At 49.6% G+C, this 24,019-nt stretch overlaps 1 protein-coding gene across 3 annotated transcripts in view; it reads right to left on the bottom strand.

Moving 5' to 3' along the window:
* SCARA5 (scavenger receptor class A member 5) overlaps positions 1 to 24,019 on the bottom strand; it is a 107,208-nt gene that overhangs the window by 64,695 nt on the left and 18,494 nt on the right. For 2 of the 3 annotated variants that reach the window (XM_053249744.1, XM_053249751.1), the window contains one exon: positions 14,848 to 14,976. The exons of the other annotated variant lie outside the window; for it this stretch is intronic. In XM_053249744.1, coding sequence (XP_053105719.1) covers positions 14,848 to 14,976 — 129 coding nt within the window. The remainder of the gene's footprint in view (positions 1 to 14,847; positions 14,977 to 24,019) is intronic. 3 annotated transcript variants of the gene reach the window in all.

Here is a 24,019-nt window from a genome sequence, read left to right as displayed (position 1 = left end):
GGAGTTTTAAACCTCCCCACACACACACACTTTCCTCATATTTCTTTAATAATTTCATTAATCTTTCAAATGCTTTTAGTAACCAATCTGGTTTGAAATATTTAATTTTGCAACATGTAAAATAAGTTATTAATATTCCCATTATCTCCATGCAAGTCCTACTGATCTCTATGCAACTTGTACATGAGTAACTACATGCAGGGGACTGCAGCACAAAATTTTAGAAGCTGTCCACATCTGCCATTCAACAAGAGCTTTAGAAGAATGCTCTTCCCTGGCCAGAGCTTCGGTTTTGAAAGACTTAAGAACAGATAACTTTTTCTAACCTCCTCAAAGAATTCAAGTTTTACACAACTGTCTGAGTTTTAAAAATTATTATTTAATGGATGTCCCCTATGGGCGAACCACCTTGAACCAGTTTTAGTTGATTGAACCCACGGTCCGGTTCAAATTCAAACCGAACCGCAGAAAATGGTCCATGCGCACTCCTATCACTTGGGCATCACCGCTAAAAAGACCTTCTTCCACCAGTGCCTAATCTCAGAAGGTGGGAGCACCTGCAGAAGGGTCTCCAACAACAATCTGGACTGATGATGGGAAGATGCGTGTGGAAGAAGGAGTTTCCTCCAAGCAGCTGCACAAGTCAGAGAGTTCTGTGAGAATTCAGCTGTGACACTCCTAAGACTAGCCCTGATGGATCAGGCCCATCCAGTCCAGCATCCTGTTTCCCACAGTCACCCACCAAATGCCTCTGAGAAGCCCACAAGCAGAAGACAAAGGCATGCCCTCTCTCCGGCTGTGGCTCCCCTGCGACTGGTCTTGAGAGGCATCGTGCCTCTGAGGCTGGAGGTGGCCCACAGCCACCAGACTAGTAGCCATTGATAGACCTGTCCTCCACGAATCTGTCTAAGCCCCTTTTAAAGCCATCCAAGCTGGTGGCCATCACCACATCCCATGGCAAGGAATTCCACAGGTTAATTATGCGGTGTGTGAAACAAGTCCTTCCTCTTCCTGGCAATCAGTAGCCTGGTTGATTTTAATCTGGGGTGGTAGGCAAGGCAAGTGCCCCCCACCCGAGTCCCCCTTGCTCAGCCCCTGCCTCCTCTGGAGCGCAGCAACAGCCTCCCTCCCTGCTGCTCCAATGTCTTGTGGTCAAACACCTTCGCTCTCACTTTTTCCTCCCTGGCAAAAACAGATGAGATCATTGGGGCTGGCAGGCTCGCTTCTTGGCTGTTTACTCGGGTCGCGCGATTCAAAGGCCAACCTGGACCTCTCTTGCCAAGAACAAGGTATCTGTTGCCTAGTGGAGCGTGCAGTGGGCCTGCCTGGGCCAGGGCTTCAGGCACAGGCCTGCGAGCCAGCAATTCCTCAGGCCGGGCCTGGGCCACTGCCCTCTTGCACGCAGCCTCTCCCATGCCTCCCTTCCACCCCACGCCAGCCGGACCCCAGCTCATCAGCTGCCCAGGGAAAGGCGGCCTTCCTTTCCCTTCCATCCTGACTCTTGCGACTGTTGAAAAGCACCTCTGTTTTCCAGCCCACCGCAACAGGCTTGTCTTCCACCCATGCCCTGGACACGATCTGGTTCTCCGGCACGGCTCTACAGAAGGCTCGCCTTCCAGGGCATTGCACAGTCCTGGAGCTACCAAGGGAAGGGTGCCCACTGATGGGCAATGAGATGGGGTGGGGGTGGGAGTTTCAGTACTTCTTTTTTTTTTTTTAAGGGGGGTAGCTGGGGGGAAATCGTGGCCACAGCAGCAACAGCAGAAATTCTAGCCCTGACCGTGGATGTTGGCTGGAGGTTTTACAGACAGGGCTCTATGGGTATCTGAAGAGCGAATCTGCTTTGCAGCTGATTGGAGACACTTTAATTCAAGGGATTGGATGGATCATTCGCATAGCCATCAGCACCTCCATCAATACTTTCTAAACCCTGGAGTTTTTTTTTCCAAAAGCTGCTGGAAATGGAGGATATTTTTTGATTATTATTTTTTTTTACCCTGGACATAACTCGTAAGCCAAAATTTGCAGCCTCCATTCGGGGAGAATCTAAGTCCTGTCTGTCCTGGTCCCTGATAGCCCGCAGGGATTAAATCCAGCAAATATGTGGACTGACACACTCCAATCAGGACTGGATTCAGAGGGGAAGCCCAATCTGTAAAACCTCCTGGTGGTCTCGCCTTGGCTTTTCTCTAAGAGGCACCAGAATGACATTATGTCATGACATGTGGCATTTCGAGCAGGCTTGGGGTGGGGGTGGTGGTGGCAATTTTCAGGAGACACTGAGCTGCTCGGGGCCACATATGGCCCTGGAAAAGGAAGGTGAAGGGGGTCAGGTGCTTTCATGCCCTCTTTGGTCCCCACAAGGTCTGAGCTGAAAGTTTTCGCAATAGAGCCTTTGGCTCAGTCCCAGTTAGGAGTTTTCTAAACGCTGCATTCTTTTGAGCAGCTTGATCGACTGTTGGGATAAAAACTGCTTCATAATGCAGCAACAAGCTTAACTGAGTTGTGGGATCAGGCTAGAAGCCAACCAGATTTCACAAACTGCTGTCCCCTGGCTGGGAATCTTTGTAAGAGTCAGCAGAAAACCTTTCACTCTACCAAGCAGCACGGTGTCGAAACCAGGGGTGATGAGCTGAGTGGACAGTCCCGAGCATCATTTGAAAGGCCTTGCTCATAACTTTATTGGGAGTCTTGTGATACTTGGCCATTGGCTTAAAGTCCCAACACAGTCATAATTCCGAGACTTTGGAATGCTCTTCCTGATGAAATAAGAGCCTCTGCATCTCTGACAAGTTTTTAAAAGTCTTTAAAGACACATGTATTCACCCAAGCTTTTTAATTAGACTTGTGGTTTTAAATTGTTTGAAGGTTTTAATTTCTGTTTCAGTTTGTTTTATGTTGCTGTAAGCTGTCCAGAGACGGATGTTTGGGGCAGTGTACAAATATAATAAATAAATAATAATAAAAAATTAATGTCCACTTGTTTTGTTTAGGGCTTCAAGCTCCTATTGCTGTGTTGAACAGATGGAGAGCTTGATTTTAATATTCACTTAAGGCAAACTAAAAGTCATCAGCACTGATTCCTCATAAAGAGGCAAACACATCATATTCTGAGAAAGGATTCTTGCTTTTTGGACATGCCTGCATTGGACACAGCTAATGAGCATAAACATTTATTTCCTATCAATTATATGCAAGGTAGGGCCCCTTCCAGACGCAGCTGTGATCAACTAGTTGTGCATAACAACTGGAGACCCGGAAAGCAGATGTGCACCCCCATTTTTATTTTTATTTTTTAAAAAAGATGCAACTGTTGGTTCAATAAGGCTTAGATGAGAATCTGCATCCCAGATGTGCACCTGGACACGGAAGGCTGCTAACATGCTTGGATCGCTCTTGCTAGGTCGGGGTGCAGCTGTCGGGGGCACAGTGGGGACGGGGAAGGCCCACATGAGATGAACCCTACCCCAGGGGCAAGTAACCTTGGCAGTCCAGCTGTTGCTGAACTACAGCTCCCATCATCCCCAGTCACAATTTGTGGCAGGAGATGATGGGAGTTGTAGTCCAACAATGGTTGGACAGCCAAGGTTGCCCACCCCTGACCCCACCCACAGTGAACCAAGAATGCAGAAAAGCCACTGCATGAGAGAGCCATTGCTCAGGACTCACTGGCGAGTGCCACTGTGTCCCGATGACCACAAGCTGCTTAAGTCCTGACACTGCAAAAATGTGCCTCATCTGCCATTATTAGCAGACACCACTGAAGGCCCCAAAGAGCAGCCTCATGACTCAGGGGTTATATTCTGCTGAATCAAACTATTGGCTCATCCAGCCTAGTGTTGCTGTCTGAAGTTGACAGAAGCTCCTTGAGGTCTCCAAGCTCTCTCGCAGCCCTCTCATCTGGGGGCCAATCGGTTGTTGCTTTTGGCGTTAGCAGCTGTGAGGGTCCTGATCTGGACTGAGATCACCAGGCTGGGTGGGGGGGCGGGGGAGAGGACTTACCCTTTCCCCATGAGCTATAGTCCTTATGAATATCCCCTCGTCCCAAGTTGCTCTTTGCTCCCATTCATGGAGGACCAAGCTATGGCTATATGCTAGCATCAGGTCCAGGGGCAATATGCCTCTGAATGCCAGGTGCAAGCCAGCAGTGGCTGGAGAGGGGCATGCTTTCATCCTCTTCTGCTGGTGGGTAGGGATGTGCATGGAACTGGTTCGGAGGCCCTTTATGGGTCTCCGAATGGTTCGAAGAACCGCCGGTTCCGCCGGTTTGAAGGCAGCAGGGATGCTGCTTTAAGCGCAGGGGAGGGTGCACTTATCCCTCCTGCCACTTCCCCCCCCCCCGCCAGCATCCTTTGTTTAGAATGCTCATCAGGGCGGAAGCATACATCCCTGCCTCCCCGTCACCCCTGCTGGCCGGGTATGGCCGGAAGTCCCTGACGCACCTGTCGTCTGCAAATCTGGCCACTTTGCTGCTTACCCCAACTTCTAGATCATTTATGACCAGGTTAAAGAGCACTGCTCCCAGTACAGATCCCTGGGGGACCCCACTTCTTACTCCCCCCCCTTGTGAAAACTGCCCATTGATTCCTACCCTACATTTCCTCTCCTTCAACCAGTTACCCATCCACACATGAACCTGTCCCCTTATCCAATGAGGCTATTCACACGATTGCAGAAAATCGGGCTGGCCTCCACTAGCCTGATTTTCTACAATCGTGAGAACCACCAGGCTCGGCTGCGAGCCCGGTGGTTCTTGAGCAGGTACCCGCTCAAGTAGCCCGCTCCTAAAACTGGTGCTCTGCAAACCCAGTTTTTTTAATCATGAGTAGTCAAAGCGCCGCGGTTACTCATGAGTAGACCCCCAGCGGGAGGCTGAAAAGCAGCCTCCTGGCACAGGGATCTCCCCAGTATGCCCTGTGCGCTCACACAGGGCATACTGGAGCTTCCGGGGGCCACGCAGCCTCCGAACTCCCCGGCCCCCGCCGGCTCCATCACGGAGTCGACAATCAAGTGGGCGGCTGATCCAGCTGCCCAGGGCTCCCGCCCTGATCGTCTGGGGGATCATCTGGGGCTTCGCCCACTCCCCCCGCTGAGCTTCCCGAACCGGGTCTCACTGACCGTGAGATCCGGCTCAATGACTGCTAAGCTTACTCAAGACTAGAGCCTTTGGTGGGGAACTTGGTCAAGAGCTTTTTGGAAGTGCAAGTATACTGTGTCAACCAGATCACCTTTCTCCACATGGCTGCTGACACTCTCAGGGAACTCCAAAAGGTTTGTGAGGCAAGACCTGCCCTTGCCAAAGCCAGGCCTGCTCTTCTCTATGTTCTTCAATTCAATCCTTAAGTCTGTTTTCCATCCATGACCTTAAGGATGCTTTCCATCAGGAGTGGTTTATCATCAGGGTGGGGTGGGGGGCACCAAAGGTGGCACAGCTGCCTCTCCTTCCTGAAGCTCTGTCTGCTCTTCTCTCGCCCACCCCACCCCAGCATTAATGGGAGCCATGCTGCCAGCAGGCTGGCCCTTCATCAGGCAGAGCAGCATGGTGTGCCATGCAACTCTACCTGATGAATGGCCGGGCTGCAGGCAGGATGTGGTGGGAGAGAGAGGAGCAAACGGAGCTCCAGGAAGAAGAGGCCACTGTGCCTTCTTTGGCAGACACCCGCAACTCATTTGGACCAGCTGTTCCGGGTTGCAAGGGTAGTAGCCCGTGGCCACCAGGTGTCTACGTGCAGACCATGTGCTCTCCCACCAGGTTGTTGCTGGATTCCATTTTGGAGATGGATCCCTTACTCTGGGGTCTAATCCTCTCATCATGTTTTCAATCTCCCAGATGTTTGCTCTCAATTTTGTTTCCACCAAGACCATGATAGCGGGCAGGGAAAACATTCAGAAACTCAGAATATGTTTTTGCCCCAAGTTATCTTCACATGTGGCTTGTTTTGGAGCACTGTCAGAGGATGCCTGCTGCATTTTTGCTAGGAAGGAGACAATCCGGTTTATTTTCCTCTGCGCTGGATTTCGCTTTGCATTTAATTTATGGAGATTCTTTAAAAGCCTCTCAGTAGTGGAGGAAATGGAACTGGATCACAAGCCTTTGTGGGCCATCCAAAGTACATCGAGGGAGTCCAATGGAAACAGACATAAAAGGAGCAGCAAAGTCATGGAGAGTGCGGATTTATTGTCCCGGACTCCAGGATAACAAGGAAGGTTATTGGTTACTGTCCTCTGCCGAGCAGTTACTGGGCCATGGAGGCTGCATCTTGATGCAAAAAGGGTTTTCTTCCTACAGAAAAGGTGCATCTTAGCTGCTGCCAGACTTACAAACTAACAGCATTTGCTGGCAGCAAAGTCCTTGAACCAGCAGGTAGCGGGGGCGGGGGGGGGCAAGCTCATGTTTTTCAAGCCTGCAAGGGAAGCCAGGAGTCTAATGTTGGCTTCATAGGCAAGGAATGGCCAGGTGGTGTTTGTATCAATGGTTCACAGCAGGCGTTCGGATTTGGGGAGAGAGAGTAAGGAGCAGAGCATCTGTGGGTAACAAGGTCAAGTGTGCCGTCGAGTCGATGTTGACTCCTGGCACCAACAGAACTCTGTGGTTGTCTTTGGTAGGATACAGGAGGGGTTGACCATGGCCTCCTCCCGTGCAGCATGAGATGATGCCTTTCAGCATCTTTCTATATCGCTGTGGCCTGATATAGGAGTTTCCCATCGTCTGGGAAACAAACCAGTGGGGATTCGAACCAGCAACCTCCGGCTTGCTAGTCAAGTCATCTCCCTGCTGCACCATTAGGTGGCTTGTGGGTACAGGACTGTCTTCTCTGGGCTGAGTGTGGGGGGCAGGCTTCAGCATGGAGGAGTCATGACTGAGTAGCAGAGCACGTAACAGGATGCTGGACCAGACACGGGCCTTGGGCCTGGTCCATCATGGCTGTCCGTACATTCTTATCAAGAAGGTTCTGAGGGAAGAGAGAGCCCTTATCTACATGGGATCCCCAGATGTTGGATTACAACTCCCCTCATCCCTAGCCACTATGGTTGGAGATGATGAGGTTGTAGCCCTTAGGGCTATGGAGCCGCCCTGGATAGAGCCATTGCCTGCTTCCATGCAGAAGGGTCCAAGCTCCCCCCCAGCAGCATCTCCAAGACCAGGCTGGGAGAGACTCCTGAGTGCAACCTGGGAGAAGCCGCTGCCAATCTGGGTAAACAATACTGAGCTAGATGGACCAAGCGTCTGACTCAGTATATGGCAGCTTCCTTAAATGGCACAGTGGGGAACTGCTTGACTAACAAGCAGAAGGTTGATGGTTTGAATCCCCGCTGGTACTCTATTAGGCAGCAGCGATATAGGAAGATGCTGAAAGGCATCATCTCGTTCTGTGGGCTCTGCGGTTGCCAGGAGTCGACACCGACTCGACAGCACACTTTTCCTATGTCCCACCCTTATTTTCCCCACAAGCTTAGGAGGCCTTCAGGGCTGGCCCTACTTGGGTATGCCTTCCTTTCCTTTCTGCATTTTCTTTATTTCTCAGTGTTTGGGTTTCATGATGCCATTTTCTTTTCTCTTCACAGAGTGCCACTTCTCTGTAGCCAGTGGCTTTCCAGTCCCCTGAAAGTCTCTGAAACAGCTCTGTGGGTTTCCGTCATATGAGAGGTCACGTTATTCGATACGATACGACGGATATTTATACACTGCTTTTGCACAAAAGTTCCCAAAGCAGTTTACATACAGTAGATATAAATAAATAAAAAGCACGGCAGGAGAGCAATGCTCATACAGCTTAACTGGACAGTCCTGCTTCCAATTCTAATTCCAAGCCCGCCAGCACCCCACTTTCCTCTCTGCACTCAGCTGACTAGTCCTTCCCACCTCCAGGAACACCAGAACAGCAGCATTAGAGGCTGCAGCCCCTCCTGAGACCTCAGAGCAGCTTGGCCACTGATTGCTGCTGGCAGCACTTACAACCGTGAATGGTGCTGAGACTGGCCTCTGGCAAGTGCCTGGCCGGGGTGCTCATTTCACTCCAGTGGACTCGTCCCCGAGAACCTAATCAGAATAGGAGGAGCGCCCAGCCAGGGTCAGAGAGCCAGGGGTGTTCCCAATTGGGAGCTGTGTGAATTCAAAGATCAAGGAAAGTGGGCAGGGGAATGGTTGTGGGGGAGCCGTGAACTGGGTAGGACGGCTTTTCATCCACCCTCGATAAAATGCCGGGGACAGGATGTGGGTGAACCATGCCTATCCTACCCAGCCCCCAGCTCCCACACGATCCCTCTCTCCTCCTCCTCCTCCTCCCTTGACCTTTACAAACACACAAACGCTGACCGAGAGCACACACAGCTTTCCCACGCGGGCTGGCTGCTCCTCCAGCCCTGATTAGGACTGTGAGAACGGCTCCAGCCAGCATGTGAAACGTCCTGAGTGTTGTTTTATAGCTGCTTCCCGTGTAAACATGAAACAATCTTATGTTCGTTTGACTACGCTTTACTCAGAAACAGCTCCACTTTATGCCTTCTCCTTTCCCTCCTTTCCCTTTCTGACTCCACCCCCCACACTCTCGACAGGATCCCCACAAGGACAAACTTCTAATGAACAAAACATAAAAGATTGCAAGGCAGAATACAACAACTGTCACTTGGGAAGGGACCCTAAGGTCCCTAAGGACTACAACCCTAATACCCTAAGGGGTATTAGAATACAATCTTTCTTCCTTATCAATTCAAGGTAAAGTGTGCCGTTGAGTCGGTGTCGACTCCTGGCGCCCACAGAGCCCTGTGGTTGTCTTTGGTAGAATGCAGGAGGGGTTGACCACTGCCTCCTCCCGCACAGTATGAGACGATGCCTTTCAGCATCTTCCTGTATCGATGCTGCCCAATATAGGTGTTCTCCATAGTCTGGGAAATAAACCAGCAGGAATAAACCGGCAACCTCTTGCTCCCTAAGCAAGTTACTTCCCCACTGCTCCATTATTTATTCATTTTATTTATTTATTCAATTTTTATACCGCCCTTCCAAAATTGGCTCAGGGTGGTTTACAAATAAAACAAAGACAGTTAAAATCAATCAACAATTAAAAATATAAAATAGCATAAAACAATTAAACAATAAAACAATTTAAACCCCTGAAAAACAGGTACCTTTATAACAATTAAAAAACCCTGGAAGGCCAGGCCAAACAGATGTCTTAAGAGCTCTCTTAAAAACTAATAAAGGGTTAGAATTACGGATTTCTGCAGGGAGCGCATTCCACAGCCCAGGAGCGGCTACAGAGAAGGCCCACCTCTGAGTCGCCACCAGACGTACCGCTGGTAACTTGGGACACTTCCATTAGGTGGCTTCTTCCTTATCAATTACTACAATGAAAAACCACACGGTCCCCAATTCTAAGACAAACAGCAACACCCTCCTCATGTATTCCAGATCCAAGTCGAAGCTGACCAACAGCTATCTGCCACAATGAGGTTGTTTTAAGTCCAAAGGGAATTACTGATTTCAGCACTGAGCCCCAAGAGCCCACCTCAATCTCTCCTCATGTCAGGGGTTCTCAAACCTGGGTCCAGTGTTCCCTCTAACAGGGATTCCCAGATGTTGTTTACTACAACTCCCAGAATCCCCAGCTGCAAGGGCTTTTGCTTGGGGATTATGGGCGTTGTCGTCAATAACATTTGGGAATCCCTGTTAGAGGGAACACTGCTTGGGACCCCAAATGTTGGACTACAAGTCCCATCATCCCCAGCTACAATGGCCAAAGACCATTGTGGCTGTGGGTGATGGGACTTGTAGTCCAACAACATCTGGGGACCCAGGTTTGAGAACCCTTGCTTTATGCTATTGTTATGGATCATAGGAACAACATAGGAAGCTGCTTTATACCAAGTCGGGCCCTTGGTCTATCTAGCTCATTATTGCCTACCCAGACTGGCAGCGGCTTCTCTGAGGTTGCAGGCAGCAGTCTCTCTCAGCCCTACCTTGGAGATGTTACCAAGGAGGGAACATGGAACCTTCTGCATGCAAGCAGGCAGGTGCTCTTCCACTGAGCTACAGCCCTATCCCCTGAGGGGAATATCTTGCAGTGCTCACATGTAGTCTCCCATTCAAATACAAACCAGGGTGGACCCTGCTTAGCAAAGATGCTTACTGCCACAAGACCAGCACACATAAGCTCTTGGGCTGGGTACTGGGGCCGGTGGCTGTGAGGTCTTGGCTGCCTGGCAGCTTCTCCAAGTGAGGCTTATGTCAGGCTGGGATGAATTCTTCAGACGGTGCAATCCTATTGGAGTTCTTTCTGTTCCTGAATAAGTCTGGGACAACCTTGGGAGGATGGGAGACATCTCATGCTTCCTGGGCGTCTGCCAATTGCCCCTTCTTTCTCTGCAGGAGTTGGGCATGCCGTTCTTTGTACTGGGCAAGAACACTTAACGTGCTCCATCACAACAGCCGGCAGGAGCTCTTAAGCCCCTTGTCAAGGGAGGATATGAACGGCCAGCATGATTCCCAGCAGCATCCATCACCAGCCTCCAACTTCCTGTTTTGCTAAGCTCCAGGGAAGTTGCTGTCATCTTTTATCGCTCTTTCAACAGCTACCCTGCTAAGAATTTACCACTCCTGTAAGAGGGCCTGCTGAGAGGTAATCAAGCCCTTGGGGGCAGGAATGAATGGATCTAAAGGGGAGAGACCACAACGGAAGTGGGGCGGACCATAGCTCCATGGTAAAGTTGTGCATGCAGAATGCTGGTTGGTAACTAATTTTTAACAGGGCTGAAGGGCTCCTTGGATCAAACCAAAAGTCCAGCATCCTGTTTCCCACAGTGGCCAACCAGATGTCTCCAGGCAGTCCACACGCAAGCCAGGAGGGCAAATCACCCCCCTCCTGCTGTTGACCCCCCACCCCCACCACAAAGTGTCTCTGAACCTGGAGGCCCCCATTCCTCCCCAGTGTGAACAGTGACAGAGCCCTCTCCTGGGTATACTGGAAATCTTCAGCACGTCAACTGCTCCTTTGCACTGTCCTCTTTTGGTGCAGAAACAGAAGCCAGCAACTAGCTGAGGCAGAACCCAGAGCAAACCTCTGCTGTACTGCAGGGAGTTCAAGAGCCTAGAGGGTGGCTGTCAGCCACTGAAGTGGGTCCTTGGGGCCCCAGGGAAAGCCCTTAAGAGCCAGATTAGACCCCAGGTCTGCCAGCAGCCTGTGGTGGGCATTTCCACACCAGGCCTTGAAGAGCTGCAACAGGCCAGAAAAGAAACTCCTGGGCTAGGTGAGCCAGGAGCTCCTCCCCACTACCAGCCACTGCTGGTCCAGCGTGCCCATCACAGAGGGCTCCACTCATCCACTTGCCTTCCTGAAGTTGTGTGGGTTGTGCAGAGACAAAGAAAGCACTTGTGTCCTGCCCTCTGGCTTGAGGCTCCTGGGTGCTTTCCAGACTAGAGCCTGCAATGGGGTCACGCCGGATCTCGGGAGTGTGCTCTTAGTCGTGACACTACAGTCCCTACACAGACAGCAGGGTGCCGTTCACATTGCCAATGCCTTGTCTCAAATTTAATCGCTACGATATAGAGCTAGGACGTCGCATATCCGGCATGAAAAAGTTGCTGTTTTTCGCGTTGTGAGTTGCTGCGAGACGACTCCCCCTGCTGTTCATGTCCCAAATGCGACTTGCCTGAATGGAGGCATTTTGCTGCTGGTGCGCAGCTAGCCTGGAACTCGCCCAGGCCACTTACAGAAGCACCGTCTGCTTTACTCCAAGGACTTGGAGGAGCTAGTTATATATATGAAATGACACACTGATATATGGAAGAGACAGATTCCTGTCTCCAAACATCTCACAGTCAAAGCGCGAAACTAGACTCTGAGAGGGATGCACGATTGAGCCCCAGAGGAGAAGATCCATGTGTGATGTCATCGTGATCAGCGGTTCCTTGCCCTCACTGCATTTGTGTGTGGGGGGGGGGAGGGCTCTCATGACATCACACCATATGAACATTTTTAAATTAGCTGTTACCGGGTGTGGGGAGGGGACACACCAGGAGGCGATGCAGTGCTCTTGCTCCTGGAAGCAGCTGTGCATCCTGCATCAGCCTATGCTCCATGCATCCAAATGACAGCCACCATTTTCCATTGCGGTGGGAAGTAAATGAATACTTGGCATGACAGCAGAATGGGACATAAGATCCCTCTTCCGTTCTGTTCCTGGTCAGATGCAGCAAAAAGCCTTTGACTGAAACTAAGTGAGAGGAAACATCCTTCCCTTCCCTATCAGATTCCTATTGTCCCATGAAGTCTTGTAATATCTAGACATCAAAAAGGGAGTTTATTCCCCAACTCCACTATGGCACGGAGTCTTTACTAATGGGGTCTTTAGAATGCAAATGTATGCAGTTCCTTAAAATACGAAGAGAGCTGTTGAACAAGGCTAATCAAAATCATAACATTTCAACCAAAAAATTTGGACAGAAATACTCCTAATAGCCAGGTGTATGGGCAGAGAGTGGGGGGCATTTCCAGCATTCTCAATCACTTGTTACCGCCAGGTATCAAAAAGTTTGCTTTTCTTGTGACAGGACCTCTATTTTGAAATGTATGTGGATTTGCAAGCAAATCTGTGAGCAATCACAGGCTAATCCCAAAAGCCAATGGCTGTCACATTTGTTTTTGGTTTTGTCACATTTTCTGGTCTCTTGGAGCTAGAAAGAGACAGGCAGGGGCTGACGAAGGGGCATTCTTAAGAGTCCTAACTTCAAAACAGTCTCTGAAATCGTGGTGGTGGTTTGATCTGAAATTTCTACTCTAGAGGCTCCCAATCTGGGGTCCTCTAGATGTTGCTGAACTACAACTCCCATGATCCCTAGCCATAATTTCTTGTGGTTCAGGGGGATCATCTGGAGTTCAGCAACATCTGGAGGACCACAGGACGAAAACCCCTGCTTTAGACAATCAAGAAATTTGGTATCACCCTTAGGAGAAGACAGGGGTTCCCAATAGGGGTGTGCAAAACTGGTTTGATTGCAAAACGGTCCACCATGAACCAGGCCAGTTAGAGCGGTTTGACCATGAATCACTTCAGACTGGCTCGAGCCAATGGGTCTGACCGAACTGGTCCTGTGACCCACTGTTTGGTCCAAATTCAGTTCGAATTTGGGCCAAACTACAGCAAACAGTCCATGCACAGCCCTAGTTCCCAACCATATGTCCTCAACGCTGTAGGACCGCAACTCCTATCATCTCCCGCCACAATGGCATTTGGCTACTGTGGCTGTGGATGATGGGAGTTGTGGTCCAACAGCACCTGGGGACTCGAACTTTGAACCTCTGTACAATGGCATCTCCAGGACAGCCCTTCTGCTTGCCTTTTCCAGGTATTGGTGCTGCTTCCGAAAGACTAGAGGCAAAGGCGTGTCAGGACAGGGTCTAAATATATCCAGAGGTGTGTGAATGCAAGGGTTGCCCACCACTGTCCTAAGACAATGGTGACAAGAAGAGATGCTTCCACATCTCTGACAATGTTTTGGAAAGATCCCCCGTAAGAGCCATCCGGCAATAACGCCAAGTGGATTCTTTCTCCCAGCTCAAGGCCCTGCTCTGTTTCAGAAGGCTACCCTGCAACAGTCAGCCGCTCTTCGGAGGCCCTGGTGTCACGATTTGTCCTCCCAGCAGGGAAGTGATCACTGGATGTCAGCTTTCCAGAGATTCTGGGAACATGCTGTGGTGGCAGCTGCCCAACCCACAAAGCCAGCACTTGAGCCGAAAAGCTCTTGGGATGGTTCATGGCCACCCACTAAACCTCACTTGGTTCATTATGCCGCCGATTGAGTTTGACACGTCTCTCCTTGTCCAAATATGACTCATTCTGTTTACACTTCATGGCTTCATCTTCCCATGGCTACACCCAGAAGTCTGGGTGGTGGCATAAGCAAGCACAAGGCTGCGGACACCGGCCAATGTGACGGTGAGGGATGAGGCATGTTCTGAGAGCAACGTTTTGAAACGACACAGCTGGAGTCGGAGATCCAGGAAGCTTTAGTATTCGTGGCATTTGACCCGTTCATAAGAACATAAGAACAGCCCGATCAGGCCCAAGGCCCACCTGGTCCAGCATCCTGCTTCACGCAGTGGCCCACCAGCTGCATCTGGGAAGTCTGCAAGTGGGGGAGAGGGGGAAACTGCCCTCTCTCCTTGGTGTTCCCCAGCACCTGGTGTTCAGGAGCATGCCCCTTCTGATCCAGATGGAAACACACAGTTATCCAGGCTGGCAGCCATTGCTAGCCCTACCCTCCATGAATCTGTCTAACCCTCTTTTAATACCATCTAGACCAGTGATGCCCCACCTGGCACACTCCAGATGTTGCTGAACGACAACTCCCAGCATCCCCGGCTACAATTTATTGCCCTGGCTTCTCCAAGAGAAGGCTGAGAGAGATTCCCGCCTGCAACCTTGAAGAAGCCGCTGCCAGTCTGTGAAGACAAGACTGAGCTAGATAGACCAATGGTCTGACTCAGTATATGGTATCTTCCTATGTTCCTATGTCCCTAGACTGGTGGCCATGACCATATCTGGTGGCTACACATTCTGTGAAGAAGTACTTTCTTTTTTCTATCCTGAATCCTTCAGCATTTAGATTGAACGGAAGACCCTGGGTTCTAATATTATGAGAGGGCGGGGGGGGGGGAACATCTCTCTGTCCACTTTATCCACACTGTGCATAGTTTTATACACTTCTGTCATGTCCCCCTTATCATGTCCCACCCTCTTTCTAAATGAAAAAGGCCCAACGCTGTAGTCTTGCCTCATAGGGGAGTCGCTCCAGACCCCTGGTCATGTTGGTAGCCTTTTCCAGATGCAGCTCGGCTAGACCCTTACCTGCTAGAATGAAAACTCCCACCAGGATCAGGAAGACGAGCAAGTACAGCCCGACGACCGCGTACTTGAGAGCGGCCAGGGAGCCCAGATGGCCACAGGGCCCAGATGGTTTCTTCTGGCTGCTGGGACCTGGTGAAGGGGGAAAGGGCAGATTAGCATGGAAGGCCAGAAGGCACGTCATCTCACACTGATCTCCACTCTGTGTCCCAGGAAGGTGCTCCCAAGATCAGATTATTTTATTCCAGGTTTATTAATCCAGTATACATGTCACACACACCCTTCAGCCCTCACAATGCAGATGGTTGCACTTGTGGTTGGCCTGGCCTTCCAGGGTTTTTAATTAGTTTTAATTGGTTTAATGCTATAACCTGGTTTTCAGGGTTTTTACATTGTTCTGGTTGTTTAATTGTTTTTTTATGATGTTTTAATTGTTAATTGATGTTTTATATTGTTTATATTTTTGTTTTATTGGTTTTAACGGTTTTGTTTTAATTGCAAACTGCCCTGAGCCACTTTGGAAGGGCGGTACAAAAATAGAATGAATGAATGAATGAATGAACAAACAAACAAACAAACAAATAAATAATAAATATTGGTTTTCTGTGCTATATCCAGCATGACCACAACGAAAATTTATATACCGCTTTATAACCAAAGTTCCCAACGTGGCTTACAAAGATATAAAATAAATAAAATGGCTCCCTGTCCCCAAAGGGCTCACAATCTAAATAAAAGAAACAGAAGCGAGACCCCAGCAACAGCCACCGGAGGGATGCTGTGCAGGGGACGGAGAGGGCCGGTGGCTCTGCTGCCCCTGCTCAATAAACCAAGAGAATCGCCACTTTTTAAAGGTGCCTCTTTGCTCACTTAGCAGAATATCCAGATTTTCAGTATATCCTCCAGAGCAAGGATGATAATAAATAAATAAATCATACAGTATACAGGGATACGTCTAAGCCTGATAAAGGTGGCCAGAGTGGCATAGTGGGTCAGGCAGCCTAGGACGAGTCACTGTGGCCTGTATGTAAACACAAGCAGCCTTTGCCTCCTTTGGAAGGAGGAGGCGACACAGAGCCTCCATGTTCAGAGGCACTGTACCTCCAGAGTCAGAGTAGACAATACTACGCTAGATGGGCCAGTGGCCTGACTCAGGAAAGAAACCCCACGGGGGCTTCCTAGCAGGAGGCAGCTATTGTTCATCATGCCCTGCTTGTGGACGCCCCAGAGGCATCTGGTTAGCCACTGTGGGAAGCAAGAGGCTGGACTTAAGGACATAAGAACATGAGGACAGCCCTGCTGGATCAGGCCCAAGGAGGCCCATTTCATCCAGCCTCCTGTTTCGCACAGTGGCCCACCAGATGCTGCTGGAAGCCTACAGGCAGGAGCTGAAAGGGGCCTGCCCTCCCTCCTGCTGTGACTCCCCTGCAACTGGGACTCAGAGGCATCCTGCCTTGGAGGCTGGAGGTGGCCTGTAGCCCTCCAACTAAAGGGATCTTCTTTGTCCCTCATCCTGCAGGACTCCTCTTGAGCTAAGTGCACAGGTGCTGCTGCAAACAGCAGCCAAGTGCTGAGCTCCCCCGGCCACAACAGCGAGGAGAATCTATGTGCATCCTGAGTGGCTGAGGTTCTTGTTCCACACACATTATTGGCTGGAGCAAGGTCGAGCAGGGATTCAGGAACGCAGAATGCCAGGTGCAGAAATTTGCCAGCACACTCAGAGGCAGAGCCTCCGCTTTGCACGCAGAAGGTCCCAGGTTCAATCCCTGGCAGCATCTCCAAACAAGGCTGAGAAAGACTCCAGTCTGAAACCCAGGAGAGCTGCCGCCAGTCAGTGATGACAATACTGAGCTAAACGGTCCGACTTGGTATACGGCAGCTTCCTGTGTTCCTAGGCAGTGGGCCGGTTCAGATAATAGCGGCCCGCATGATGAACGGAGAGTACACATGTCAGGACATCCTTGGGAGAAAACTCCCGATGACGCCCTTCTGAAATGTTCCTTTATCGTGTGGGGGGTGGGCTGTTCATCCAAATGGCCGCAGAATGGAAAGAGCTCTGCAGAACAGCTACTCAGATGAACTGTCCACCCCCGTGCGATAAAGAGAGCATTGGGGCGTCTCCCGTGGAAAACCTCCCGACATAGGAACTCTGGGCGTTTTCCCTCTCTAATCATCTGGACCGGCGTTCAGCTATCATCTGAACCAGCCTGTTCCAAAGCTCCTTGTGCGCGGAGAGGGGAAGGGAAGTGCTGGACGTGGCTGAATAATCATGCTGGAAGGGGAGGAAGAGGAGACCGACTTTGAAGCCGGGTGTTGCCAGCCTGCCTTTCGGACAAGCAGCCTCTTGTTCCTCGCTGCCTTCCAAAGCAGGGCTCCATCCCATCACACAAGGAGATGTCAGTTTGGCAGGAGGTCCCCAGGAGGAGCCCCTAATCAGAGCGGAAAGGGGGTCGGGTCGCTCTGAGGCAGAATTAGCCGTCTGAATCAGTCCTGGTGGAAGCGAATCACTGCCGGAGGGCTCTGAGGACCTTCCCGAAGGCCTGAAATCGCCTCCTCGTCATCTCTCCCTTGCCCCTCTCCCCTAGAGTTTTGTGGGAGTCAGTGGAAGAAACTAGAATCCCAGCATGATGATTGGGGCAGATGGGGAGTTGAAACCCCCTTCAGCTTTGGTGAGGAGTGGGGGCAGCACTGGGGTGACTGAAGTCGCAGAGACATTCAAGGGGGTAGGGAGCTTAGAACAGCAGCTGTGCAGGTAGCAGCAACAGACACGTGGCATGTCCTTCCCCAGGGCATGCTGGGGAGGAAAATGGTGTCACTGGGGAGATAGGTGGTGCATTGGCTGCCCGCTTCCTGGAAGGGTTTTTATATGAAAGCAAGAGGGCTGCTAATGCTGGTGATGATTTTGATAAGTTCTCCCAAACTGTTAAATTGCCACAGCAAATTTGGGGGGTGGGGGGCATTCCTGCCAGAAATGCTCCCCATCTTCATCTGATGACAGTTTATGGACAGCAATAGAGACAGCATAAAAAAATCAAGATCCTAGAGTCAAGGAGCACCAATTCCCTCTCAAAGAGGAATGTTTAACGAGAGCTGTCAGAAAAGAGACATTTCCCCCCCCCCCAAAAAAATCTGGCACAAGGAATTTCTCACAAACGTTTTGCCAACAGGAGGAATTTAATGCATGAGCCCTGGGCCAACTTTTGTGTTACCATGCTGCACACAGGCAGCATTAGCTTTTAAAAGTAACCATAAAATAAAATAAGGTAAACAGGCAGCTTTGGAACAGCTGATGGAGAAATAAGAAACGACAGAGAAAATGTTAACAGTTTTGTTTTGGTTGGGTTTTTGGAGGAACCAGTTTGTAGCTTATGAGCATGTTGCAGAAATCTTTCTTCATTGCAAGCACTTTGCAATGAATCACAGAGAGGAACTAGAAGACAAATTTTAAAATCTCAGGCTGAGTAACAGCCCAGCCGGCCTCCAAACAAACAGCCTCCCAATTGCTTACAAATATCATTTTCCTACGAAACTGGATATAGCCAGATAATGGGCTACAACGTGCACGCTTAGCAACATTTGCACTAATGAATGCTCCTCTTCCACTGTCACAGAGGAGAGTCAACAGTCAACAGTCTCCATGTGAAATCCACCCCTTTCCCCAACTTGTGGCCATATCTTCCTCCAGTTGCCAATGCATTAGCAGGCACCACTTTCATGCTGCCAAAATGTCTCAGGCGAGAGGTAGAAGCAAGGGAGAAGCGTGTGCAGAGAGGGAAGTAAGCAAACAAGAGAAAGGGATAACCTTCTTTAGCTCTTGTTCTCTCTCTCCCCCCCCCCCCATCCCCTAACCTATTTCAGGTAGTGCAATTCAGAACTGCCTGTTTATTGGATGCAGGAACACAGAAGCAGCACACACACACAAGACCATAAGAACAGCCTTGCTGGATCAGGCCCAAAGAAGCCCAACTAGCCCATCACCCAACTAGCCCATCACACAGTGGCCCACCAGATGCCACTGGAAGCCCACAGGCAGGAGTTGAGGACATGCCCTCTCTCCAGCGGTTGCTGCCCTGCAACTGGTATTGAGAGGCATCTTGCCTCTGAGGCTGGAGGTGGCCCACAGCCACCAGACTAGAAGCCATTGGTAGACCTGGCCTCCTCCATTAATCTGTCCGATCCCCTTTTAAAGCTATACAAGCTATTGTCCATCACCACATCCTGAGGCAGAGAATTCCATAGATTGATTCTGCACTGTGTGAAAAAGTCCTTCTTTTTGTCGGTCCTAAATTTCCCAACCTCTAGTTTCATGAGGTGACCCCTGGTTCTATTGGTGTAAGAAGGGGAGAAAATTTTCTCTCTTTCTCTCCGTGCATAATTTTGTACTCCACTATCATTTCTCCCTGTAGTCACCTCTTTTCCAACCAAAAAGCCCCAGATGCTGTAGCCTTGCCTCTACGGAAAGTGCTCTAGGCCCCTGATCATCTTGGTTGCCCTCTTCTGCGTCGTTTCCAGTTCTACAATGCCCTTCTTAAGATAAGGTGACCAGAACTGAACACAGTACTCCAAATGTGGCCACACCATAGATTTGTACAAGGGCATTATAATATTAGCATTTTTATTTTCAGTCCCCTTCCTAATGATCCCTAGCATGGAATTTGCCTTTTTCACAGCCTCCACACACTGAGTCAACACTTTCAACAAGCTGTCCCAACCATGACCCCCAAGATCTCTCTCCTGGTCAGTCAGTGACAGCTCTGACCTCATCAACGTATATGTGAAGTTGGGTTTTTTTGCCCCAATGTGCATCACCTTACATTTGCTTACACTGAATCCCATTTGTCATTTTGTTGCGCAGTTCCCCAGTTTGGAGAGATCAATTTAGAGCTCCTCGCATTTGGAGATCAATTTGGAGCTCCTCACATTCTGTTTTGGATTTCACTACCCTAAATAGTTTAGTGTCATCTTCAAATCTGGCCACTTTGCTGGTCACCCCAACTTCTAGATTATTTATGAACACATTAAAGAGCACTGGTCCCAGTAGAGATCCCTGGGGGACCCCACTTCTTACTTACTTCCACTGTGAAAGCTGTCCATTGATTCCTACCCTCTGTTTCCTGTCCAACCAGTTACCGATCCACACATGAACCTGTCCCCTTATCCCATGACTGCTAAACTTACTCAAGAGCCTTTGGTGGGGAACTTTGTCAAAAGCTTGTTGGAAGTTCAGCTATACTATATCAACTGGATCACCTGTTGACACTCTCAAAGAACTCCGAAAGGTTAATGAGGCAAGACTTGCTCTTGCAGAAGCCAGGCTGGTTCTCCTTCAGCAAGGCCTGTTCTTCTTTATGCTTAACAATTTTGTCCTTGAGATGGAGGTACTGACTGGTAGCTTGGGAGTGTTCCTGGATCCACAAGTCTCCCCGGTTTCTTAGGCTGAGGCAGTAGCCCAGAGCACTTGTTATCAGCTTTGGCTAATATGTCAGCTATGCCCATTTCTGGAGGTAAATGACCTTAAAACAGTGGTAAATATACTGACTTTCTCCAAGCTTGACTACTATAATTCACTCTACATGGGGCTGCCTTTGTCCGTAGCCTGGAAACTACAGTTGGTGCAGAATGCAGCAGCCAGACTGGTCTCTGGGATAACCCAAAGAGACCATATAACACCAATCAAAAGAACTGCACGGGCTGCCGACATGTTTCCGAATGAAATACAAAGTGCTGGTTCTTACAGCTTGGTTCCAGGATATTTAAGAGAGAGCCTCCTCTATCATGAACCCTCCCACCTATTAAGATAATCTGGGGAGGTCCAGATATGGCTGCCACTGGCTCCTTTGACAGGTTGCAGCCAACAAACTGCTCTAAAGAGAGAGAGAGAGAGAGAGAGAGAGAGAGAGAGAGAGAGAGAGAGAGAGAGAGAGAGAGAGCCTTCACAAGCCTGGCTGCTCTGCTCCGCAAGGCTTAGCCTTCCTCCCAATGCCTGCAGGGCATCATGGGAGTTGTAGTCCCAACCACAGTGCACCTTGCTCTCTGGCCCACAAGGCTGCAGGCTGCCTTCTAAAGCCCTGCTGTGTGAAGCCACCCTCCTGTCTCTGTGGACGGGGTGGGTTGGGGCTATCCATTGCAGTCAGTGGCCCTGGCCCAGCCCCGCAAAAGGAGTGAACTGCCTTCCCTATTGACGTGAAAGGGAACACAACATTTTAAGGAATGTCCTAAATAAAGAGCGGTTCCTTGAAATAGGGATCACACGTGGCCAGCCTCTCTCTGCTCCAGGAGGTTTCTTTGGCTGATTTTCTGATGACAAATCTGTGCCTCATGAAATCCTCTTTTATGCTGTCAGGCATCACTCCCTCCCTTGCTTTTATCTGTCACTCTCTTTGTTTTTTAAGAAGTTTGCTTTATATTTTAATTGCAGGAGGCAGCTCCCTTGAGTGGTTCTATTTTGGATCCAGAGACAGGCAGGGTATAAATATTCTTACAAAGATGGGAGCCAACCAGCTGAGTGGCTCCTCAGCTCTTTGGCAATAACACGTGTGTACACAAGAACACACCCACACCCAAACACCCCTCGGGATGCTGCAGGTTTTGCCGGGTGTCACCAGAGGCAGAAGTGGGAGGAGTCCTGTCCATGCCTCACACCTGCAGACATCCCTTGGTCAAAGTGCCTACAGCTCTCTGAAAGACAGATGTTCTGCCTGTCTCCAGCCTCAGGCATGGAGGGCAGTCAAAGAGGGAGGCACCTTCCTCAGCTGAGTTGCAGGAGCAGAACTCCTGTGTCAGGAAACACACCAAAGAGCCTGCGGTCAAATGCACATAATGCACAACTGCTACCAAAAATGCCAGCCGTGTGTTCACCACCACCACTACCAGCGGCAGCACCTGCCCTTGTACATTCTAGCATAGGAACATAGGAAGCTGCCATATACTGATTTCAGACCATTGGTCTATCTAGCTCAGTATTATCTTCACAGACTGGCAGTGGCTTCTCCAAGGCTGCAGGCAGGAATCTCTCTCAGCCCTCTCTTGGAGATGCTATCAGGGAGGGGACTTGGAACCTAAATGTTCTTCCCAGAGCGGCTCCATCCCCTAAGGGGAATCTGTTCACATTTCTAGTCTCCCTTTCATATGCAACCAGGGTGGACCCTGCTTAGCTAAGGGGACAAGTCATGCTTGCTACCACCAGACCAGCTCTCCTCTCCAGAACTTACCAGTATCTTGGCACTGTGATTCTCTACATTTCTATATTACCACTAAATGCAGGGCTACTGTTTTCAAGGGCAGCAGTGCATTAACATATCAGCCCTGCTGGATTAGACAAAAGTCCACCTACACAACATCCTGACTCCCACAGTAGGCAACCACACACCTCCAAACAAGCCCTACAAGTAGGAGAGGGAGGGAGCTCCCCACCCCTGCACGGTTTGTATTCAGCAGCATAACTGCCTCTGAACCTGGAGGCTCCATGTAGCCATCATGCCTAATAGACATTGATGTAATATACAGTTTGAAGGTGCATGGTCTTTCTGCATGGATGGCCACCCTGATGAAACATTTGCTATTGCCAATGAGGCCTGAGTTAGGGGGCAGCAGTATTTACAGGTCGAGAATCCTTTATCTGGACTCCCGAAATCCGGAAAGCTCTGAAATCCGGACACCACGCTGAGACAACAAACTCCGCTTGTATTTTCCGTTTGGATTCTCAACCTGTAGCTTCAACTACTCACAAGCCCCCAAGCCAAGCCAAGCCCTGACTCAGCAGCTAACAGTGGCAAAGCAGCAAAAAGCCCCCAAACTAAGCAGCACCCGCAACTCACAGAGAGGCAAAGCAGCACCCGCGGCTCCGTCTGCAGTGGCGGTTGCCTGACCTCTCCTCAGCCTCGGCTCCTCTTCCCTTCCCACATGGACGGGCACTTTGCTGGCGGCCTTTAAGGGCATTGAAGGGCACTTGCAGGCAGGGCAGGGGCCAGGCAGGCAAAGCAGCACCCGGGGCTCCGTCTGCAAAGGCGCTCCAAACAGGGGAAGAGCCCTCCTTCGGGGCAGAGCCAAGCCAGTTTTGTGAATGGGATTGCACTGCCACTCACACGCTTCTCAAGCCGGTCTGGGAGAGGGGAAGGAGGGGAAGCGGGAAGGAGCTTGGCTGGAAGGCGGGAAGGAACTTCAGGGGTTGTTGGAGAAAAAAACCCATGCCCAAGATATCTCATTTATGAACATATTCCAAAATCCGGAAGAATCCGAAATCCGGAACACCTCTGGTCCCAAGCAGTCCGGATAAAGGATTCTCGACCTGTAATCGATATACAGCTCAATCCTATGCCAGTTTGCTCAGGTGGAAGTTCCACTGTTGACGTGGCACAAGGTTGCAACTGTCATCAGTGGAATAATCTACTGAAGCTTTAATTTAAGAATAAAGTTTACTCCAAATAATTGGTGGGTTTAAGATGAAAAGGATCATTTTGATGAAAGGTGGAATGTATCTTCAAAGTAAACATGATATTTATTTATTTATGTATTTATTTATCTATCAAATTTGTACACCGCCCCAAACTTTCGTCTCTGGGCGATAGATAGATAGATAGATAGATAGATAGATAGATAGATAGATAGATAGATAGGCCAACAGCCAGAGACATGTCTGAGAGATACAGACAGAAAGCCTGGGTCAGATTTTATGAAAAACAAACTTAAACATAGTTTTATCATTCTAGTTTGTATACAGGGCTAGCAAATATTTTGCACTTCAAGTTGAATTCACTGTAGTACTTCCTTCTAACAGTAAAAACCACAGTAAATTGAAGCCAACCCTTGGAATAAAGAGAACGGCACCTTTTGCAGCTCTGTTGGGATTTCAAATTGTCCTTTCTAATGCATTTTGGCATTTCTAAGACCCGGCATCTTCCCTCAATAAACTCCAAGCAAATTGAGTTGTTGAATGCACGAAAAGGGCCATTGATTGAGCAACTAAACAGTCTTGAATGAAGTGTCATTCCAAGTTGTAGCAAATGTTTGGTTTAGCTTGCTTTTATTTGGAGAATATGTTTTGTGTTTTGGTTGGATGATTTATTACACGATTTTATGTTATAAAATATAAAGTTGAAGGGACAGGTCGTGGTAGAAATCCAATAAATACATGAAATGAGCTCACAATCTTGGATGCTCCGTTAAATTTAATCTA

Source organism: Hemicordylus capensis, chromosome 1 (genome assembly GCF_027244095.1).
Source record: "Hemicordylus capensis ecotype Gifberg chromosome 1, rHemCap1.1.pri, whole genome shotgun sequence".
Classification (NCBI taxonomy): domain Eukaryota; kingdom Metazoa; phylum Chordata; class Lepidosauria; order Squamata; family Cordylidae; genus Hemicordylus; species Hemicordylus capensis.
The sequence above is the reverse complement of the archived record's forward strand: the minus strand, read 5'-3'. Positions and strand labels throughout refer to the sequence as shown.